This window comes from Rattus norvegicus, chromosome 9 (genome assembly GCF_036323735.1).
Source record: "Rattus norvegicus strain BN/NHsdMcwi chromosome 9, GRCr8, whole genome shotgun sequence".
NCBI lineage: Eukaryota > Metazoa > Chordata > Mammalia > Rodentia > Muridae > Rattus > Rattus norvegicus.
Window position 1 is genome coordinate 46,906,851 of NC_086027.1, and position 22,677 is coordinate 46,929,527.

At 47.2% G+C, this 22,677-nt stretch overlaps 1 protein-coding gene and 1 long non-coding RNA gene across 13 annotated transcripts in view; one reads left to right on the forward strand and one right to left on the reverse strand.

Annotated features, from left to right (window-relative positions):
- Vwa3b (von Willebrand factor A domain containing 3B) overlaps positions 1-8,586 on the forward strand; it is a 169,130-nt gene extending 160,544 nt beyond the window's left edge. For 7 of the 12 annotated variants that reach the window (XR_594349.4, XR_001839791.3, XR_005489105.2 and 4 more), the window contains 3 exons: positions 7,513-7,689; positions 7,880-8,107; positions 8,527-8,581. Coding sequence is in view for 3 of the 12 variants with exons in the window: in NM_001419961.1 (NP_001406890.1) it covers positions 7,513-7,689; positions 7,880-8,000 (298 nt within the window). In the remaining 9 variants the exon portion in view is untranslated. Of the gene's footprint in view, positions 1-7,512 lie in introns of all 12 variants that reach the window. The other 5 variants (XR_010054626.1, XR_010054627.1, XM_063267598.1 and 2 more) reach the window with 3 other exon arrangements.
- Positions 8,587-16,109: 7,523 nt separating this feature from the next.
- On the reverse strand, positions 16,110-20,404 carry LOC134480357 (uncharacterized). The gene is made up of 2 exons (XR_010054756.1): positions 19,847-20,404; positions 16,110-17,145 (listed from the first exon to the last, which is right to left on the reverse strand). It is a non-coding gene; the product is annotated as an uncharacterized LOC134480357 (long non-coding RNA).
- Positions 20,405-22,677: the final 2,273 nt, after the last annotated feature.

A 22,677-nucleotide genomic window follows, 5' to 3' on the forward strand; every position in this document is an offset into this window, starting at 1 on the left:
AGGCCCAAGTCCCTGCTGCTGGCAAGAGTTCACTCAGCTGGTGTCACAGAACCATGACCTCGGAGTGAAAGTCACACAAAGAAGAGGCGGGTGTGGGGTTCAAACAAGAGTTGTGGTGAGGGGATTCTGGAAACACTTCTGATTTCACAGAGTGCATCATTTTCTGTCTCTCTGTGTGTCTCTGTCTCTGTCTCTGTGTGTCTCTGTGTGTCTCTGTCTCTGTCTCTGTGTGTCTCTGTCTCTGTGTGTCTCTGTCTCTGTGTGTCTCTGTGTGTGTGTGTGTGTGTGTGTGTGTGTGTGTGTGTGTGTGTATGCCTGTGCCTGTACATTTGGAGAGCCTGAGAGGATGTTGGGTTCTTTTTCTATCACATTCCTCATTATTTTAAAAGACAGAATCTCTCATTGGCTGACCAGTGAGCTCCCAGTATCCCCGTCTCCACTCCTCAACACAAGGGTTACAGGCACATGGTGCTATGTCTAGCTTGTATGTTGTTGCCAGGGGTTTGCCTGCAAATCTTGCTCTCACAGCAAACCATCTCCCCAGCCTTCCTCTGTACACCCTCACTCAACATTACAGGAGCACCAACACAGAGAGACTGAACCGGTAGTCCCCACCCCTGCTTCTGATCCTGGACTCCTCACCTCTGCTCATCCTCCTCCCATGAGTCATGGAATTGTCCAAAACCTGCTAGCTGGTTCCCACACCCAAGGTGCCCCCAGGTTATTGCGATCCAAGCCTGGAGATGTTCTTCAGTTCTGTGGAGGCCAAGCGCTTTGTGCATCTGCTCTGAGCTACTCCAGCCCAGGCCTGCCCCAAACTCATCAAACCCAGGCATGTTCCCTGAGGGTTCAACGATTAATCTTTGAATGCAAAGTGTTCTTGCACCATTTCTCTCACCTAAAACCCCACCTCCGTCTGTGTCCCTCTTTATCCTATCCCAATCTCTCCCTTTCTTATTTTTTTTTTAAAGATTTATTTATTTATTATATATAAGTACACTGTAGCTGTCTTCAGATACACCAGAAGAGGGCATCAGATCTCTTTACAGATGGTTGTGAGCCACCATGTGGTTGCTGGGAATTGAACTCATGACCTCTGGAAGAGCGGTCGGGCGCTCTTAACCGCTGAGCCATCTCTCCAGCCCTCCCTTTCTTATTTTTAAATGCCTTGGTGTTTTGCACTCCTGTGTCTGTGTGAGGGTGTTGGATCCCCTGGACCTAGAGTTACCCTGTGGATGCTGGGAATTGCACCTTGGTCCTCTGGGTGCTCTTAACCACCAATCCATTTCTCCAGCCGCCCATCTTAGGCTCCTATTAGTGTGATGTAGCCTGTCTCCCAGGTCTCACTTATCCCTAGTCACTCCTCCAGGGCATACTAACTCCTTCTCAACACCAGGTCTCTGTGCTTTTCATAAACTATGTGTTACTTTCCCAGAAGACGATTTCTTAGCCACCTGGGAAAGTCCAAGACTGAACTCGAGTGTTCCAACTATCATGAAATGTCCTGCTACCTAGCTAGCTTCTCCTTAATACTAGGGTGATCCTACTGTATCCTGTGTGGGTTTTCCTTAGGGAAATTGCCCCGTGCTAGATGCTAGACTGTCTCTCGGTCTACTTTCTGTCGCTATAACAAAGGACCTAAGGCTAAGAACTTTTCAAATTAAAAAAGATGTTTGTAGTTCAGTTTTGAAGGTTGAAAGTTCAAGGTCAGTTGATTATCCAATTGGCCTCTGGTAAGGGCCTTTCTGGTCACATCTGAACACGGGAGCTAACATGGTGAGATGAAGAAGCTAGAGACAATGGAGGAACTAGGCTTGTTCTTACATCAAACTGCTCACTCCAGGAGACCACAATAACCTCTTAAAGAAGCCAAGTCCCCAATGACCCAATTGTCTCCTACTGTCTCACCTTTTAAAGGACTCATCACCTCTCCAATGGCCACATTGAAGACCAACCCAGCAGCGTATGAACCTTCAGAGAAAAAGAGCCTTTAAATTCTAGTCCATGACAAAGTAATATGAATGTCAGTCTAGGTCTTGACTATTTCCACTGAGTTCAACATTATCACCGATCACATTTTAATTAAAATGTGGGTTCTTCCCATATGAAGAAGAACTGTTGTTTCCCACATTCCCTGAGCTTTATTTAAATTTCTTGGCTGCTAATTATCTGCTCTTACCTCTAGAGCTTCACACAGGGGATATAGTAATCGACTCTCGAATTTCCTTGAATTTCCATTCTAGGAGCTAGGTTTAACTTTCCCAAACAGAAGCCATTTTCAACCTAATTCTAGAGCTTAATCAGCCTCTGCTCCTAGAGCCAGGGCTGAACCCCACAATTCAATGTGGCCGTTCTCTACTCTCTGTGCACCCTTGGGTCCTCTGCTGGTACCTAAGTCTCACTTAACACCCACAACATTTCCCTTTGCATGTCTGTAGTGAGTCCTCAGACTGTTATACCAAGCCGCCATGATTGAGAATCTTGATTCTCGTGTTCATGTTTAGATGTCATTAAAGAAACGTACCACAGGTCGTGACTCCCACAGGACAATAGTTTCAGGGATTGATTCATACGTGTCTACCAAGCCAGGGCCCCACACTTTCAGACCTGTGGGTAGACCAGCAAGCACAACATCTCGGTTTCTACCATCTCATCCTCTTTTCTTCCTTCTTGGGGCCTTCAGTGACGACTAGAAAGCATCTCCTACAGGTAGTTCCCTCTCCTGTCCTCAGTGGAGGGTTTCACACAGAGAAAGATGGGGAGGAGACTATTCAGAAGAACTCTACGATCAAAACTGACCAGCAAGGGTTCACACAATTTTCCATTTCCAACCCATGCTTGACAGCTAAGTGACTCTCAAAGACCTTTAATAAGATCGGCTTACAAAATATGTCATCCCATTAGCAAAAGTTTCCCTCTCGGAGGACAGCACCGGCCTCTGTTCCTTTGCCTCAGGAAATGTGTGACACAGGGGCCAGCGACTTCTCTCCTCCTCTTGTGTCACCTGCTGAACAGGTCTACTGAGGGGATGTGACTTCTCCACCTTCCCTCTTTCTCTGTGTTTTATGGAGTCATACATAACCTTTCTGAATGAGAATACTCTCTAACTGCTCTAGAACGTTTCATTTCAAGAAAACATGTGATTTCTCTCGAGATCTCAGGAACTCTAAGAAGCAAACAGTATGGGATGAATTCTCCCACCACCCTCCTATTTGGAATCCTTTCCCCTCATCCAGGCAGAGATGTCCCTGGCCTTCTCTCTTGGGATCCTGTTCCTTCCAATCAGATCACTGTGGCCTCTGATTGCTGCAGGGGAAGGCACCTGGTGGGTCTGATGCTCTGGTTTCTAATTTTCTCCCTGCAGAGAAATCACCTCAACCAGGTGTCCCGATGTTATCTCCAGACTGGGGGCATCTGGCAGGCCTGAGCAGAATTCAGACACCTGGTGCCCTCTAGCTGCAAATCCCTCCTGTAGAGCTGGAGTCTACCCTGCCCACTTGACAGAGCAAGGCCCGGGCAAGTCAGATCTCTAGAAAAATGTTCTCTTGAGAAAGTTTGTGATCTCATAGTCATAATAGCAATAGTTAACAAGAGTGACAATATTCCAAATGTGGTTTCAGGAAAGTCAAGTAGGACTAATCATTTTCATTAGACTCCAGAAAAAAAAATCTGATTGGCACTGTGTGATCTTGGGGACACTGTTGTGTGTGAGACTGCCAAAAGAATTTCCCAGGACTTGGCGGTGGCTTGTTTGAACCTGTGGTCAGGTCAGTATTCTCTGTTGCACAAACATTAGCTTCCCCTTGTCTCTCTTTTGAGCAGCTGTGTGAATTTCACGGATTTGGGCTTATGTCTCTGTGGGAAGGGTGGTTCCCTGGTGACTTAGCCTCCTTCTGGACAGGGCTCAACAGCCTTGGGATTAACTCACTGACTGAAACATGAGTGCTCAGTCTGGCCTTGTGTGTACACAGCACTTTCCTCACTGTGGCTTGGTTCCTCCTGAGAGAGGGAGCTGGGCATTAGAAACCAGCGAGTCTGGGCATTTCGTTAGCTTCCTTCATCCCTCAGTCAGATGGGAGCCCATTTTTTATCGGTGCCAAGCCTTGAAAACTAAGCAATTCAGCAAAGCATCTGCCTGTGGATGACCTATGTCGTCCATAAGGACAAAGGCCATTATCATGTCCACAAGGAACGGGTCGTGGTGTCCTCAAAGTCACAGAGACTCTCAGATCAGTGCCATCAACCTCTTGATCTTCTGCCTCTTCAGCCGTCGATTTAGAGTCCTTCTGATCCCCCCACAAGACATCATCATATCATTCCAGAGCAAAAGAGTCACTGGGACAGTGTAGAAAAGAGGCCTCTGGGAGCCAGCAGGAGAACCAGTCCGTCTATTGGTAAAGTTCCATCAACTGAAGAGTTGGATTTTAACCCTAGAAACAATGTAGCGTGGTTTCTCAGAACTTTCTCCCTAGAAGTGAGACCAGAAACTTCTAGAGAGCCAATTAAGGCAGGGTAACTGGCTCCTCACTCTAACCCACTGTGTGCACATTTTGATCCTATTTATAATATTATAGATTGGACGTCCCTAATCCAAAAATCCAAAATCTGGCATGCTCAGAGATGGGAAACTGTTTTAGAACACACCCGATGCCACAAATGGAAAATGTCACACCTAACTACAGTCACAGCTCAGAGACATCCAAGATACAGTAAACATTAGCGTGCACAAGGTGCATAAAGGTGGGAAGCACAACTGAGCCTCACATTTAGACTCAGATTCCGTCTGCAAGGTATCCCATTACGCATATGCAAATAGTCCAAAATCTGGAACTCTTTAGTCCCAAAGATTTCAGATAAGAGACACTTAACCCTGTATTTGGTCAACTTTTAACTTATAACAATTAAAACATTACCTAACCTAATGCTGCTTTAGTGTGAGCTTGAACAAAATAAAGCCACTGAGTGGGTCATGTTCAGTCACAGGTATGGCCTATGTCCCTAGGGTCAGGGCAGTCCTTCCTACCTCCATAGCAGTTGTGACCAAGAAGCAGAGTAAGGGGAGGGAGAGAGCAAGGGCAGAAGCTTGCACATCAGCCCTGTGCGAGGACACCTCCTTGTAGACAGGGCAAGCCAATCTCCAGCCAGATGATCTTCTGGTCTCCTTGCTAGTGAACACACATGGTGCACTTAAATACATGCAGGCACAATGCTCAGAAAACAAAAACAAATCTTTAAGCGGAAACAGCTTTCTCCAGATCAAATCTCCCTTTTGTTCTATGTGATAACTTGTCTTGTTTTGTTCTTGTTCCAAAAGGAGTGCACAGTCATCTGATGAATTAAAAGCAACCAGCAGCCCCTTTTAAATCCACAGTCTAACGTGTCCAAAATAATCATCGTATTTTGATTCTAATTCGTATAGACTTTTTTTTTCATCAGTTGTGTTTGCTCACATTTTTCTTCAAAGCCAAAAGCTTTATTGATTTTCTTTATTGTGTTTAACGGCCGCAAAACATCTTTTTAAAATGTGGGGAACATGGAGTTGGAGAGATGGCTCAGTGGTTAAGCACACTAGTTGTTCTTTGCCAGGACCCAGGCTCTATTCTCAGCATTCACATGGTGGCTCGCACTGTCCGTATCTCTAGTGCCAGGGAATCCTACCCCTCCCTCTGGCTTCTGCAGTCACCGGGCACACATGTGGTGGACAGACATAAATGCAGGCAAAGCACCCATACATATAAACAAAAATAAACAGGCATGAGATTTTTAATGTAAGAAGTGGAGAACATATTAATTCTATTGGAATCTATTTCTCAGAGGCAACTGTTTCTAATTCACTTGGATGTACCTAGTCCTCTTTGCCTATTCACAACCCTAATAGCAAAAGTGAAAATAAATGTATTCTCTTTAGTAACTTTTTCCCAGTTACTAATGAATTTGTTACCTTTTTCTATAACAACGACACCTGCTGTTTATTGCCTGCCTAAAAACCCTATTAGTAGGTGGTCTTTAACTCCTTCATGTGACCAGTCCCTATGAAAGATATATATAGCTTCTTGGTCCCCCTGCCCCTCCTCCCTCGGTGGCAGGTAGGCAGGTCCCTGCTTACTCCCTGTATTTGTAGAACATGGACACTCCTCCATCCCCCACCCCCACCCTGCTGTCCTTTCTCCTTGCCCTTACCCCTAAGAAGCTGTATGTTACAAAGTCTGCCCTTGGAGAAAAGCAAAACAGAATCAAGTTAGCTTTGAGTGGGGGTAGCAGAGTAAGGGACAGGATAAGAATTCAGATTTCATAGAGCAGGTGTCCCCAGCATAACCCCAAGGCATGGCCTCCATATGTCTCTAGGCACCTGATCTCCCAGAGATTTCACATCAACAGGAGCTCAGACCTCACAAGATAGTTTGTGTGTGGCCCACAGGGTTTGGTTTGCTTTTTTTTTTTTTTTTTTTTTTTTTTAATCTCACTGTTCCTTAGGCAACTTTTTTTGTTAGTTTGTTTTTGTTTTTTGCTTCTGTCAGGAATTCCCTTCAGAGTCTCGTGGCTATCTTTGAAAACAATCAATTCTTCTGATAAAATCTTAATCCATTGCAGAGTCATTCGAGTGATGGAATTTTCTGTTTGAAAATAACTCGAAGGCTTCTCTCGGCTCAGTCTTTTTTTTCCTCTGACATCTTCTAGAAGGATTGGAAACAGTGAGGCTCCAAAGTTAGCTAGGGCAAAGACAAAACCAAAACTGGTTCTGAGCGGAGGCAAAGGTGGTCAGGTGCCATTGAATCTCAGGTATTTGGTGCTCTCCACACAGCCTGACACAGTCTTAACACGGGTTCTAAAAAAGAAATTGCCGTATCATCGGGCTGAGGTAAGTGCGCTAGAATGAAGTCATAGCACTGGCAAGATGCCCTTTCTGAAGAAAAGCCAACACTCCTTGGTAAATAAGCTCCATCTGGTGCATTTCCTACGTAAGTCTCGATTTATGACATCATAGGCAGGCCTGTGGTTTGTTTGTTTGTTTTTGTTTTGGGTTTTTTTTGTTGTTGTTGTTATTAAATGTACTTAAAAGTTACATTGCTATTGGCGTTTAGGAAAGAGTTTCTGACGATGCACCTTGAACCACATAATTTGAGAAACCCAGAGCTAAAGAAACTATGCCTGTACATTAAAGCTCTAATTTATGGCCGGGGTTGGGGCTGGGGGTCGGGGGTCGGGGGTTGTAATGAAAGATCCAGACTGGCTCGCTGCCAGTGGACAGTGGTTGGCTCTCTCTCTGAAGCATGCACTGGGACACTTGGGCTTGAATTAACTGTCTTGATTGAGTAGGGACTGGCCCACATGGCTAGGTTTTCCCTTCTGTGTGGGGCTCCTCTGTGTAGACATGACCTGAATGAAGTAAGCCTAAAGTGTCCAACACCTAAGGCTGTGGACAAAGGCTGAGATGAGTTGGAGATTTCTGCACACACCCTATAGCAGTCAAGTCCGGGCGTGCCTCAGCCTCTCCTCTGTCTCTCTCTCTAGGGAGGAAATAGAAGCAAGTGACACTTCCAACCTCTGGACCGTGACTGAAGAAACCCCCGAGTATTCGAAACAGCCCAAACAAGAGAAACTCAGAAAAAAGAAAAAGAAGTCCTCCAAGAGGTCACCGCTCCAGGAGCTAATGTGCTCAGATTCGGACGGTTCCTCCCATGGCACCAGGTCCCCTGAACCTATCCCCAGCCCCTTCTCTGGGCTCAGGGTGGGGGACTGGGAGGCACCCTGAATCTATATGACACTTTAAAGCCTAGCATATATGAGACTGTCCCCCAGGCTCCAAGCCAGGATAGGTCCTAGCACAATAAATTACCCCCATCCCCCATTCATGCTGACATCCATTTTCCCAGAGAAGGTTTTCCACACGTGGGCTAGGACGCCGCCATCTCCGTCTTCGCCACACCGCCACCAGGAGCAGCCCTGCCCTGACAGAGTCCAGCCACCCACAGCAAAAGGGGCTGAGGACCCATCGCTGAGGAACCCTAAGGAACCCTAGTGGCAGCTAACTTTAAGCAAGCCACTGTCCCCCAGGGATGCTCAGACCCCAGCCTCTGGACTCTGTGGAGCAAGCCTCTCTTCTGAGGTAAGGCTTGCATTCTCTCTATCCAGTACCTTCCCTGTGGATGAAAGCCAGCTTCCTGTCCCATCCCCAGCCTGGCTATCCTACTGTTTGAGCTTAGGGATGTTTCTGGACATTCTTTGTTCTGGACATTCTGTTGTCATAAAATTGTCAGTCTTTTGATACATTTGTAGCGCACTAACCTGGCAGGCTGCTGTTAGAATGCCCATGTTCTTGGAGGACTCCATATAGCTGGGCTCCACACCTATGATGTTGTTTTAAATTGTTTCTTCCTTGTGATTTAAGGATTTTGCCACACAATGTGGAGACTGAAATTAATACTTGCTCAGTAACTTGTCTGAGAGCTATAAGACTGAGTGTTCTCTATGTTACTGTGTCCTGAGCATCTTTATTGAGCCCTTCCTAATTGATTTTGTCTGTAGTCTGTTGTAGGTACCTCTGAGTGCAGAACCCGAATAAAATCTCTTACATTAGAAACAGTATTCTGGTTGCTCATTTGCTACCGCCATCGTCGTCTCCTCCTCCCCCTCCCTCCTCTTATCCCTCCTCTTCCCCCCTTCCCCCTCCCCCTCCCTCCTCCTTCCCTCCCTCCTCCTCCCTCCTCCTTCCCTCCCTCCTCCTCCCTCCTCCTCCCCTCCTTCCTCCTCCTCCTCCTCTCTCTCTCTCTCTCTCTCTCTCTCTCTCTCTCTCTCTCTCTCTTCAGAGATCAAAGTGCTGGGATTAAAAGCACACACCACCCTCCGCCCAACTTGCTAATGTGTTCTTCAAGCACAGTTTAGTACCAACATACTAAAGTATTCAGTTCCCACTAATTTCAAAGCTGGAATAGTTTTCTCAAAGTCTCCTTTTTCTAGGTGGTAACAAGCTATTTAAAAAAAAAGTTCAGCTAGGAAGCGCAAGGCCCTGGGTTCGGTCCCCAGCTCCGAAAAAAAAGAACCAAAAAAAAAAAAAAAAGTTCAGATTATTAATGAGAAACATATTGGAGACCTTTGGAAAATAGAAAAGATAGGAAGAATTCTGATATTCAAAATGGACTAATTAATGTGTTCACATTCCTGAAAGCTAACTGAAGAAACGAGAGAACCCCACTTCTAACATCATGGGAGATGCACCCCACCCACACATACCCAGAAGCACCCTTCCTCTCCAGACCTGAGAAGAAAGCCTAATGTGGAGGAGGGGAGTCCTGACAGCATGGATGCTCTTGTGCTCCATGTAACTCAACCAGAAACTCAGCGGGCACGGAGCCAGGCTTCAGGTCTGTTAGCAGCCACTAGAGGATGGTCACCTCCACCTCAGTGTTCTTGGGGCTTTTTCATTTAGTTTTTTTCCTTACTGAACTTTTGTTTTGATGGACCACGGTGAGCACCTCTAGAGAAATTATCAGCCTGAGTGTCGGGGAAGTCAGCTGATGTCTGGTGGTTAAGTCAGAGAGCTGAGCTCCTCTGTAGATTGAATATCCAGTATTTCTCTTAAACATTCCCTTGACCCCCTTTCCTCGAATGTATAACCTGCCAGTCCATATCTCATCTCTAAATCTAGACTGGACGAGAGCACAGTAAACACTCGGGTGAATTTTCCATGGGAAGATGGCTATCAGTCAGGCTGCCTGGATTAGAACAGCCATGTTGTAATTTACCCTGTGGAACTTGAGCCAAAGTCCCTGGCATCTAGAAAACACCAAAAATGGGAAAACATCTACCAGAACCCAGAGAGGAATGGCCTGCTCTCCTTTTCTTCTGTGTGTCTGTTCCTATATAATGGGAGAGTGGAAAGAGAAACAAAGGAAACTGGAAACAGAAGCCAGGCACCTGGAGCATGCTAGGGCAGAAACAAAAGCCAGGAACTGTGGCACAAAGGAATGTCAAGGAAGAACATTCTAACTCAGAGAGTAACAGGCTTGGAGGTGCCTAGCAGACAGAGCAGGCATTAACCCTAAAGAGCTTGGGTCTCCAGCACCTCCAGGCTCCAGCACCTCCAGCCTCCACCATCTCCAGCCTCCAGCATCCCCAGCTTCCAGCTTGAGCAAGCCGATCCTGCAATGGCTGTTGCAATGTGTCTAGCACCTGGCAATCTATTCTTTAAGTCCCTGATTGAGATTAGTGCATTCCCAAGACTGACCCCTAGCCTGCTGCAAATTCATGTGAGCTTTCCAGGTCTATCAAAGTGTGAACTCCTGCTGGTAGCTGGCCAGTGTTGGAGAGGCAGATAGCTGGGAAACTCTTAAGTCCTCCCCAGAAACCAACGAACAGATCATGCAAAAAGTAAAAGTCCAAAGAGCTGGCTATAGAGGTCTGATATTCCCTCCTCACTATAAGATAAAGGGAATGCCCTGATCTCATCACTGGACAGTAGAGCCTGCCTGGGTCTCCTATATCTATGATCCTACTAAGCATGTGGGAAAGGGGAAAATCACAAAGATAAAAAGATGGGAGAAGAATGTTGGGGTGTGTGACAACACCTGTCACAGGAGACTCTAAGTGGCAATCCCCCAAGGGTTCAGTGGCACTGAGAAGTGGTACGGCCATGTGGTTGCTGTCACCAAAATGATGGTGAAGTTACATGGTCATTGCCTCCTTGATGATGCCGCTAACCAAGATGGTGGCCAATCGTGTGGTTTTCCTCCACCTCGATGATACCATGAGCTAAAATGGTGACAAAGCCACATGATTCCTTTTTGCTCTTGTGAGCTCAGTTCCACAATGAATTGAGCCCATCCCCTATTGGTATAAAATTTCCCATAAGATCCAGGCACCTTGCAGATTAAATGTGCAATCATCTCTGTCCTTTAAGAAAGTGCCTGAGTCAGGATATCATGGAGCTAGCAAAGAATGGTGCAACTGGGCCAGGAGAAAATGCCCCAAGGACTGTGGACCCCAAATAGCAAAAAAGAAAAACGGAGGAGAAAGGAATTCCACGGTGTCCTGAGGAAAGGGAGTCCGAGTGCCTTCCAGCATTGCAACTGGGAGTGCCAAATGCTGTCCGTCTCCTTAAGGCACTTCAGCATTAAACTTTAGAGGTATTTTAATTGCTCACATCTCTATGTGTCATGTGTATGTTTGCCTGCATGTGTACGTGTGCACCACACGTGCCCCTTGCACAGACCAGAAGGCGGCGCTGGATCCCCTGGGACAGGAGTTATAAGTGGTTGGGTGAACCTCCGTGGGAGGGCTGAGAACTGAACCTGGGTCCTCCGAGAGAATAGCAAGTTCTCTTAACCACTGGGCCATCTCTCCAGCCCCAACTTCAGGGATATTTCATCCAATGGAATCATCTTAATACTAATCACAAAGCTGCCAGATGAAATTAACCACCAAATATACCGTGACAAGATGTTTCAGAAGAACGGAAAGGAATCGGTTGGGTGAACCAAATTCGTCATAGCTTTCAGCACACACCTGTCTGTGGACATGCCTCGAACACTAATTTGGCAGAAATCACAAACTTTAACAAATAACACAGAATCTATGAATAATGAGACAAGGCTTTACTTGGACTAAACCTTTAAAGTGTGCAGAACTAGGATTGAAGGACGCAAATGTAGATGTGAACACCGTTTGTTCCCAGGTGGAACAGTTCAGCATCACGTCACGCACTCGCTCTTACCTCGCTCACACCCCCAACTTCTTGGAGTGACTCCTGGCTGGAGTGGCTCTTGTACTCACTTTCGTAGGGACTGGGACTTCATCAGGTGCTGGTGGCCCAGTAATTTGCAATCTCAGGACTGCCCTGGAGGTGGAGAGCAGGGGCTGGGGTGGGAGAGAGCAAATGAGAGGTAGGGGGTGGGGTGAGGGGTGGAGGTGGTGGGCAGGGTGGGGCAGTGAGCAGCACAGTGGGCAGGGGCAGGAGCGGGGGTGGGGGAGGGCAAAAACCAAATACCACACAGCCTCCCATTCGCCTTTGGTCAGAATGTTTTATATCACAGCAACAGAAGAGTGAAATGATTGATTATGGTAAAAACGAGTAACAAATCCCCATCTTGCCATTCTTCATTGTTCTGTTCCATATTAAAATGCTTCATCACTGGAAGTCCAAACTCTAGGTGACAGGGATGCAGAAAGTTAGAGTACGTGCCTGTAGACGAGAGTTAGCTGTCGGGGCTGGAGAGATGGCTCAGCAGTTGAGAGTACAGACTGTTCTTCCAGAGGTCCTGAGTTCAATTCCCAGCAACTACATGGTGGCTCACAACCATCTGTAATGAGATCTGATGCCCTCTTCTGGTGTGTCTGAAGACAGTGACAGTGTACTCACATGCATAAAATAAATAAATAAATCTTAAGGAAAAAAAAGTATGTCCTTTAAAAAAAAAAAGAGTTAGTGGTCTTGCCTGTGAGAGTTCCAGAATATATCAGGAAAGGAGGCAGCTACCCAGAGACCATCTATGATCAGACCTTAAACCTGATCTGCTCTCTTCATGGAAAATAGTTCTGTGAGAAGCAAACATTCTTTCTATATTGTCAGTCTTCATTGATAATCATGCTGATTTTTCATCTTCTGAAACCTTCTGAAAGTTTTTTCAAAGAGTTTATGTGTATGGGTGTAGGTTGATGTCATTATGCAGGTGAAGGCAGGTACAGGATAGAATGAAGCCTGCCATTGGATGAAAAGGAAGGATGGGCGGGAGAAAAGTTTTTGAGAGGCTGAGGAGGCCAGAGGGAGAGGGAGACAGTCAAGAGAACATGGCAGTGGATGTTAAGGTTCCTCTTCGCACATCTACAAGTTGTTAAGACTATTCTTAAGGGATGGGTGTGTATAGGATTTTGTGTTGTCTAGATGGGCAAATTATATCTTACCAGATATAAAACCAGAGGATATTGTGTGGTGTGCTATTTCATATGGCGACTTAATTGGGTTCAACAGAGTGCATGGTGGCTGGATGGATGCACTGGGCCCTCCACGAAATTGGGTTATATATGCCTGGTGTGGTGGAAACCAGCCAAGAGAGCTGTGAGTGAGGGCGGGAGGCCTGAGAGGGTACCAGGTTGGAGTGGCTCGCAGACAGCAGAAAGTAGATGGGGGCACTGTGGAGCTGCTGAGATAAATTAGCGCTGGTTCCAGTGGCCCGCCAGAGCCAGAATTAGTGAGAGCGCGACCAACAGGGTGCACGCAGGAACCGGTTCCGCCTTTTTATATTTTTACCGCAACATATGGGCATTTTGTTTGCACGGGTGTCTGTGTACCATATATGTGCCTGGTGCCAAGGAGGATAATAGAGGGTGCTGGATCCCGTGAACCTGGAGTTTCATGCGATTATGAGCCACCATGTGAGTGGTTGGAACCTCTAAAAGAGCAGCAAGTACTCTTAAACACCGAATCATCTCTCCAGGTCATCTGTGTACAAGAATTCGTTCTCAGCTGGTAAGAGGCCTCAGACAGTCTCTAAAATGAGAAGATCTTTTTGTGTCATTTGTTTCTTTCCCTGTCCCCATAATTGTCCTTGTTTTCCTCTCCTGCGTCAATATTTTGTCTCAAAGGTAGCTTTGCCATCGTGGGGACTTGCACATGGTCCCTGTGGATATGCCAAGGTGCTTTAAAGCTCTCCCTGGGAGCTTTTGGAGGCAATATCTAGCAAACTTATTCACAGTCTCCAAAGCCTCTGTGAATGTTTCTGTCCTTCCAGAAAGTATGGAAGTGATTCCCCCCACTGCTGGGAATCTATATCAGGCTTACTCCCTTCCTGCATAGGAATTTAGAAACCATAGGAGATGGTGATTGCCGTCTGCTTCTGTGTAAGCAGACAGGCTCCTCCTTTGTAAATTTAACCAGTCTCAGAAAATACACAGGAAAAGTGCATCTGTGCTCACACGTACAGACTTTGTAATCGTTGTTTCCCCTGAAGAAGTCAGAATGACACCTGCTTACCCAGCACTCACGTTGCATTAAGAGATGACACTTGGGTGTCATCTAGAGATTTTTAAATCTCCCTTCAGGAGAATGGGCACAGCATCCTATACACATATCAAACATCACATCATGTCTTATAAGAGCCTTAAGCATTTGCAGAGTTTTGTATCCACAGGGGTCCTGGAACCACCATACCGAGGGACCACCCACAGTGGAGGTTTGCAGCTTTAATCTGTCTCCACAGATCTGGCCCTATTGACAACACGGACTTGCAAGCCACACTTCCAAAGACACACAATCGGGAAGTCTGAGGTGCGATCTGCCTTTCCTTACAGCTACCCTTTCCTCTGCCCTATGTGAGCTCTCATTCACCTGTCCCTGGGGAAACAGGTTCTGTCTTGGAGTTTTTAGCCTCGTTAATGAAAATATCTAGAGTTGGAATAACTAAGATGCTCGGGGGAAATTTTATTAGAGTTTAAAAGGAAACAGAGCAGAGGTTAAACTCTTAAGCTTAATCCAACCATCACCAGGAGAAGATGGGAAAAAGTCGTGCCTCTTAGGAGAGCTGTAGAATAGAAATGGCTGAGAGGGAAAAAGCAGTTCAGGAGCAGATACGGGTTAGGGAGCTGACAGACGAGTCCATAACTTTGTGGTCATTATCACCACCCCTACACACACATACACGCGTACACACACACACACACACACACACACACACCACACCTGTACGTGGTCATTTATTACCACCCCTACACACACATACACACACACACACACACACACACACACTCACCTGCAACCAGACACCTGTGTGTGGTCATTACCAACCCTTTTCACACACACACCTGTTCCCCCAGTTTGTAATTTCAGACTATCTCATATGTACTGTTCATTAGACGATGTCTTGTCCTCTGCAAACCGGCTTCTTTCACATGCTAATCTTGATTTACTTTTGAAAATTCCTACTCCCAAGTGTGTTTTGGTTGCCAAAGAGTGGTAGAGGGACCAGAAGGCTCCAAAGGAGGTTTTAGCAAGCCCTACCTGGAGAACCAGGACCTGAGCAGGTGACTGGAGAGGAGAGCCACTCACATGATAGGCCTTTCCCTCCCAGGACTGAGCCCCTAACCCTTTCTACCAGGTACCAAAGGAGTTCAAAGGACTCCAACACTGATCCTGCTCTGCTTCTAGGTCCTCTAAAAACCCACCGGGCTCTCCATCCTATGACATCACTTTCAGAGAACTCAGGGTACCGGTACAGAACATCTATCTACATAGAAAGATAAAATCTGGATACAAAAAAGAATTTGATCATCAGTGAATACTAATTAAAGATATCACTTAACCTTGAGTGAGACAGCCCCCATCCTAAATTCCCCTTTATTTATCTTTTCAATAGACAGGTTTGGGGAGCGGACTCACGTGTGGGAAGAGATCTAATGCTGTCAGTAATTTCCAAAGAACTTTCTATATCTGTCTGCCATGTTCCTGCACCCTTCTTTGACAAGAGAGTTACTATTAACGTCGTGTTAATAGTAATCTCCAGGGTCCAGGCAACACCTGGGTATCGAGAACGTAGAGGAAAGAAAATGATGGAGATACTGTTGTTCCCATGAGCAAATGGAAACCATGGTGCTGGGGTTAGGAAGAACAGGGAGAGAAGACACAGACAGACAGACAGACAGACAGACAGACAGACAGAAGGCAGGCAGGTAGAAAGATAAATAGAGGAGGAGGAAAGATAAAGACTGAGGGGGTGGGAGGGATGGAACAAGGGAAAACTGGCAGAGAGAAGCAGAAACAATAAACCCTCACTTCTTGGTGAGAAATTAGAGCTCAAATAGAGGCAGAAATTTCACAAGCAGCACATCGCAGAGAGCTCCGTGGGAATATAAAACACTTGGTTTCCTCGGAAATCTATTATTCCTTGACTCACATCAGGACCAAATGTGTGTGCTGCGTCCACTTGCAGATAAGTGGGACGCATGTGCATGATTTAAATGTTGCCTAGGTCTTGTGACTAATGAACCGGATGAGACATTTCAGAGGATCTTAATCCTGTCTCACAGAAACCTCTCCTTCCTTTCCTCAGCCCTGTCACCGCCCGAGAGGATGTGGAGAGTGGAGCGGGACCCGGGAGAGTGGAGTGGATTAGTGAGCTGGACTAAAGTCTCATGCAACAGCCAGCTTTATTCAGAGCATCAGACAGTTTATACTCTGAGGGTTAAGAAGAGTCACACGAGTGAAGTGTACAATTGCAAAGGCAAGGCAGACAAGCCGCATGCAGCAAACCCATGGTTTCCCATGAAGGCATATAAATAAATAATCAGAATTAAATCACTCCTTTCAACACACCTGGGAGGGGTGTGAAAGCATAATCCAAGAACAATTCTGTTAAGAAATGGAGGTCATGAGACTCTTGACTTCTTGGAGTTTTCTCACAAGCCCTCAGACACCTCACAGGACTGACTCCCTTCTTGGATGGTGTTCCGACAAACCCCACCCACTGCTAGAGTCAGAAATTCAAGGTGTCTGTGTCTTCTTGCGGGACCAAGAGGCAAATCCAGGTTCTCCTTCATCCCGCAGCTTTCAAGTATTCCTGGGGCACGGTCATCGTGTCATGTGAGTCAAGCCTGCTCCTCCAGGGGTTTTTACATCTTGTATTGAAAGACCTTCCTTTTTTTTTTTTTTTTTTTTTTTTTTTTTTTGGTTCTTTTTTTTCCCCCGGAGCTGGGGACCGAACCCAGGGCCTTGCGCTTCCTAGGTAAGCACTCTACCACTGAGCTAAATCCCCAGCCCCATCTCGACCTTCCTAATTCTGCGACCCGTTTAACACAACTCCTCGTGTGGTGACTCCCAAACATAAAATTATTTTCGTTGCTACTTCATAACTGTGATTTTGTTACTATAATGAATCTCATAATACAAATAATCTGACAGGCAGGATATCTGGTATGCCACCCTGAGAAAGGGTCATTCAACCCCCAAAGGATCTCGGCCTACAGTTTAAGAACCCCTGAGGAACAAGGAAAGAGCCTGTGCATCTGACTGCCTTCAATGCTCGCTCACAGACACTGAAGCTGAATCGCTGACGTTCAAGGCGTTTTGATGTGTGTTGCCTCCATTATCCACAGATCCGGAAAGGATTCCTCCTCTGTTCCTGAGCATTCCTGAGCTGGGTATCCAACCTGGGGGCCAAACTGAAGGAGAATGCAGTGAGCGCCTTCCGCCACGCACTCAACTTCTTTGTAGGTCCCGGGAGGCAAAGGAAAAGGGGAAACAGTCCCTGTCTTTGTGGTGCTTACAGATTAGTAGGGCTACAGAAGAGATGTGAATTACGTTACAGAGCCAGATAGGAAACGGTGCTGCGGAGAAAAGTGAGGTACGACGGGAGGGCGGAAAGTCCGCGTGGGATGCGAGATGGTTTGACCCTGAACAGGACACTGAGAAAAAGCCGCCCGGAGAAAATGATACCTGAGCAAAGAAGCGAAGGAAAAGAGTGGAGGATGGTGTTGCCACGTCCTGGGGCAGCTGGCTGCTGGATGGGTCAGAGGGATGCTTATGAGAGGGCAGGGGTGCCCTTCAGCTGGTGGAAGTGGAGGTGTGGGATTTAGTGTGAAGATCGACGGGTGAGATGTGTCCCAGGAATGGATATGGTTTATGAAAGAAGTAGAGGCGTCTAAGATTTAAAATTTGAGTTCCTTGACATTGTTATAACATAAGGGTCTTCAGAAATGTGGTTTAAATTAGAAAAAGAAGCCGTGATTCTTATAACGCGGTCATGCTCCCAGCACCTGAGTCCTAGAGGGGAAAGGCTGAGGCTGGTCTCCGGATGAATTCACGGGCGCTCAAGATAGCTTCTTATCCCGCTGCACTCGGAATGATTTAAAAATACAAATGAGGTAGGGGCTAGAGAGGTGGCTTGGTGGTTAAGAGTACTGGGTCTTCCAAAGGACTAGGGTTCAGTTCCTAGCACCCATGTTGGGGCTTACAACCATCTGTAACTCCAGCTGCAGAAGATCCAGCCCCTTCTTCTGGCCTCCTTCACAGTTTCCAGGCACACACGCAGGGCACTTTAAATCTGAAGGTACATCTGATACAATTTTAACAAAGTGTAATTTGTAGCATATTAAGTGTATAAATATTAACTATTCACCTTGGCCACATGCCTATGTTGTCACGGCACATTATACCAGATATGGAGGAAGGTTGGTTGCCTTCTCTCTAGAAAGTGTCCTCCTGACCCATGGCTAACGACCTCCATACTGGCTACCCAGGTGTCATGGTAAATTCTGCCAACTTGACACAATTTAGGATCACCCGGAAAGAAAGTTTCAGTAAAGTATTGTCTGGATGAACTTGGCGAATGAACACCTCTGGGAGGAGTTGTAGCAATTATGTTCATTGATGTGGGGAGACCCAGACTAAATATGGGTCGCACCGTTTCCTCTGTTGGGATCTTAAATTGTGTGATGAGTCTTTCTCACAGTAGGTATGTATGCATTTGTACCTCTCTGCTCCTGACTGTGACCAGTGTGACCAGCTGCTTCCAGTTCCTGCCTTGACTTCTGTGGTAGTTTGTATAGGTTTGACCCCATAAATTCATGTTTCAATGCTTGGTCACAGGGAGTGGTACTGTTAGGAGGTGTGACCTTATGGAGGAGGTGTGGCCTTGTTGGAGGAGGTGTGGCCTTGGAGGAGGTGTGGCCTTGTTGGAGGAGGTGTGGCTTTGTTGGAGGTTTAGGCTTTGAGATCTATGCTCAAGTTCGATCCAGTGTGTAATCAGAGTCTTCTCTTGGCTGATCAAGATGTAGAACTCTCATCTCCTCCAGCACCAGGTTTGCCTGCATGCTGCCATGTTTCCCTTGATGATGGGTTAAACCTCTGAAACTATAACCCAGCCCCGATTTAATGTTTTCTGTTCTAAGAGTTGCCTTGGTCATGGTGTCCCTTCATAGCAGTAAAACCCTAACTAAGCCAACTTCCCTCCAAAGATGGATTTGTAACCTGCAGTTGAGAGCTTTCGCGTCCACATTTATTACCGCACTGTTCACAATAGCTAAGCTATGGAGCCAGCCTCAGGTCCATGGGTGAATGGATAAAGAAAATGTGGCACATACATAAAATGGCGTTTTATTCAGCTGTGAAGATGAGTAAACTGAAGACACTGGCAGAAAAATAGATGGGCTGTGATCAACACGTCAGGTTTAGAAAGCAAAAGTTACATTTTTTTATCATGAAGATTTGAATTTGCATATACAAGATGCCCAATTGTCTCCAAATACTTATGTTTATACCAATAGGTTAGGTTCTCAGTCTTGATCAGAGTAGCCTCTTTCTCTTTGGAAAGAGAAGAACCAGAGCTGGTCAAAGTGCGTGACTATTGCGTGTTCAGCCAGTAAGGATCTGAAAATCGCTAAGGAAGACCCTAGACTCAGCACGCAAAGACAAAGAGTGTTTATCCTGCAGAAACATACAGCATGTGGGGGTCAACCATTTCTTGAAATGGCGACCCCAGACAAAGGCATACAGGTCTTCTTGTAGGGAACCGGGGGAACTCTCTAGGAGGATTAGGTAATTAAAATTTCATTGCTGGGTGTAGGGGATCACATGTGGTCAGTGTTCCGCATTCCTATATCATGAATGTTGAACCATACAATGAAATAGGACCGCCCAGCCCAGATGGCTCATTCTGAGATAAGGTATTTCCCCACTTGTGGTTGTCCCCAGGCTGTTCTTTGAGAGGGGGGTTTTATGACCTCATTTCTGGATTTTATGTTCTGTTCCCAGAGTTGGTGCCTTATGGCCTTCTTTCTGAAATCAGGCCTGGTCCTTACATGGAGACAAATGGGGTCCTTACGTTGTCCTTTCAAGCCCTAAATACAACGATATCATACGCACCTCCAAACTCAGGGAACATGGTGGACGAGGAGCAGAGAGATTGAAAGAGCCGGAGGGCGGGAAGGAGAGCTGCGAGACGCTGTCTTCTGCACGTTCCTCGGCTGTGTACTTAGGAAGCCTCAGCAGCTTCGATCGCTGCACGAGTTCAAGGCCATCGGAGAGACAGGTCAGCATCCTAACAGGCAGCGGTCATCGAACTAAGCGGATTGCAAATAACCAAAACCGAGCACACGAACGAGCAAACAAAAGACCACTAAGTTGAGAGAGAGACTTGTCGAGGGGTGTCTGGGGGAAGTGAGATGAAACCGAGAGTGGGCGGCCAGGACACACTGAATAGAGTGTGAACTTGCCGAAGAGTAAATGAAAATAGTCTGAAAATTAAAATAGGCATTATATATACATACGTGAAATATATATTATACGTAGCATGGAAGTATAAGAAGGACTTACAAGAGAGGAAGAAGAGGTCAGGGCCAGGAGAAAGGACAAAGAAAGGGTGTTAAGATAGGAAAGCAGAAGGGACAATGGGAGAGGAAGGTGCTGGGAAGAGTCGGAAAGGGGCGGGGCGGGGCGGGGAGGGGCGGGGAAGGGGCGGGGCGGGGCGGGAGGGGCGGGGCGGGGCGGGGAGGGGCGGGGAAGGGGCGGGGAGGGGCGGGGAGGGCGGGGAGAGGCGGGGAGGGCGGGGAGGGCGGGGAGAGGCGGGGAGGGCGGGGAGAGGCGGGGAGGGCGGGGAGAGGCGGGGAGGGCGGGGAGGGCGGGGAGGGCGGGGAGAGGCGGGGAGGGCGGGGAAGGGGCGGGGAAGGGGCGGGGAGAGGCGGGGAAGGGGCGGGGAGGGCGGGGAGAGGCGGGGAGGGCGGGGAGAGGCGGGGAGAGGCGGGGAGGGCGGGGAGAGGCGGGGAGGGCGGGGAGGGCGGGGAGAGGCGGGGAGGGCGGGGAGAGGCGGGGAGGGCGGGGAGAGGCGGGGAGAGGCGGGGAGGGCGGGGAGAGGCGGGGAGGGCGGGGAGAGGCGGGGAGGGCGGGGAGAGGCGGGGAGGGCGGGGAGAGGCGGGAAGAGGCGGGGAGGGCGGGGAGAGTTGTGGAGAATGGGGTGAATAAAACAAACTGAGACTTGTAGGAACGTCACGCTGACGAGCATCGCTTTGCATGCTGTCTAAAATATTAAAGAGAAAGGAGTTGCCAGTTTCCAAACTGTACCCTTTTATATTTCCAACCCTAATGTGACTGTGTTTCCGCGTAGCTTCCCAGACCCGGATCTGTCACTTTGGGGACACTGTAGTCACTTTAGAGTGTGTGTACCAGTAACTTACCATGAGGTTTGCATTTCGCCCTTCCTACTAGGATATTGACTACTAATAACACTGAGTATTTTCCATGCGTAGATTCCCCATCCCTTGAATCTTCCTTGACAAGATGTCTCTGTTCCAACAGTCTCCCTGCTTGTTGACAGAGTTGGGTTTTGGTTTCGTTTTTGGTTTTTTGTTATCGTCATGCGGAATTTTTGTGTGCTTTAAAAATGAGTCCTTTGTCAGATGTGTGACTATTTTATCTGTCATTGGAGCTTATCTACGCATTCCTTTTAATAGCTCCAGACTTTCCGGAAAATGGAAGAAAAAAAAAAAACTCAAAAGAATTACAACGTTGCCTTTCCTCATAATACACGAATGTTACCATTTCACCACCTCCACCTCGGTTTTACCACATTGCCTCTCTGTCCCTGTCTCTTCTGTGTTACTCCACGTAATTTTTGTTTGCTTGCGTTTTGAGATGAGCTTCTTGCTATGTGGCCCAGGCTGGCTTTGAACTTGAAGCAGTCTGCCGTTATCAGCCTCCCATGCTCTGAGATTACCGATGTGTGCCACCATTCACAGCGCAACATTTTTCTCCAAACCATTTCAGAGTAAATGATAGGATTATATGAAGTGGAAACTTAAGGGCTCTTTGGAAAGCCTGTTGAGTGGTGTTTTGCTGGGGCCAACACGTGAAGGAACTTTTTGTTAAAGCAGACACAGGTGTGAAAAGCTAAGGCAGACTCGTGAAGGAGCATTTTGCTGAAGGAGATGCAGGAGCGAGGATGCTCTGCTAAAGCAAGCGCATGAAAGGACACGTGATGAAGGATTCTTTGTTAACGACATGCATGTATTGGTCTGCCTTACGTTGCGTGGTTGAGTTCAATTTGTCGGGACACTATAGAAAGAAACACACCCCAAAACTTCTGGTGGTGTGCTACAGTTTGTTGCCGCTTTGAAGGACTTGAGCTGATTGGCAGATTGATGTCAACTGAGAAAGGCGCATGTGCGGAGGTAAGACGGGTGCTGAGGCAAGACACATGGAGGACGCATGGTGTTTGGGGCCTACAAATAGGACTCCACAGAGTGACAGAGACAGAGCTTGGCTTGCTGGTACAGCTAGCTGTGCAACGCTTGTGGATCTCACATCTTTGCTGATCTTTGCTTTCCTGAGAGAGGCAGAGCTGAAAACTTCTGCTGTTTCTCCTGGTCCCTCCTGCTGACTCAAGTTGAGGCTGAAGCCTGGCTGTCTCTGCAAGGTCATGTCACTGCCATTGCTAACCGGACTCTACGGACCTGGTGAGTCTGTGAAGTGTGTGCGAGTGGATCGAGCTGCCGCTGCCTGCTGACCTGTGAACTGAACTGCCGATTTCTAAACAACACAGACAGGAGTTCTCCAAAGAACCTTTCTAAACAGGTCCACTTCCCCTGTATCCTTTCTTTTTCCATGCCTCTGGTGAGTGGTGGGCTAAAAGGGAGATTAAAGTGTTTAAGAACCATCATTAACGGGGTTGGGAATTTAGCTCAATGGTAGAGCGCAAGGCC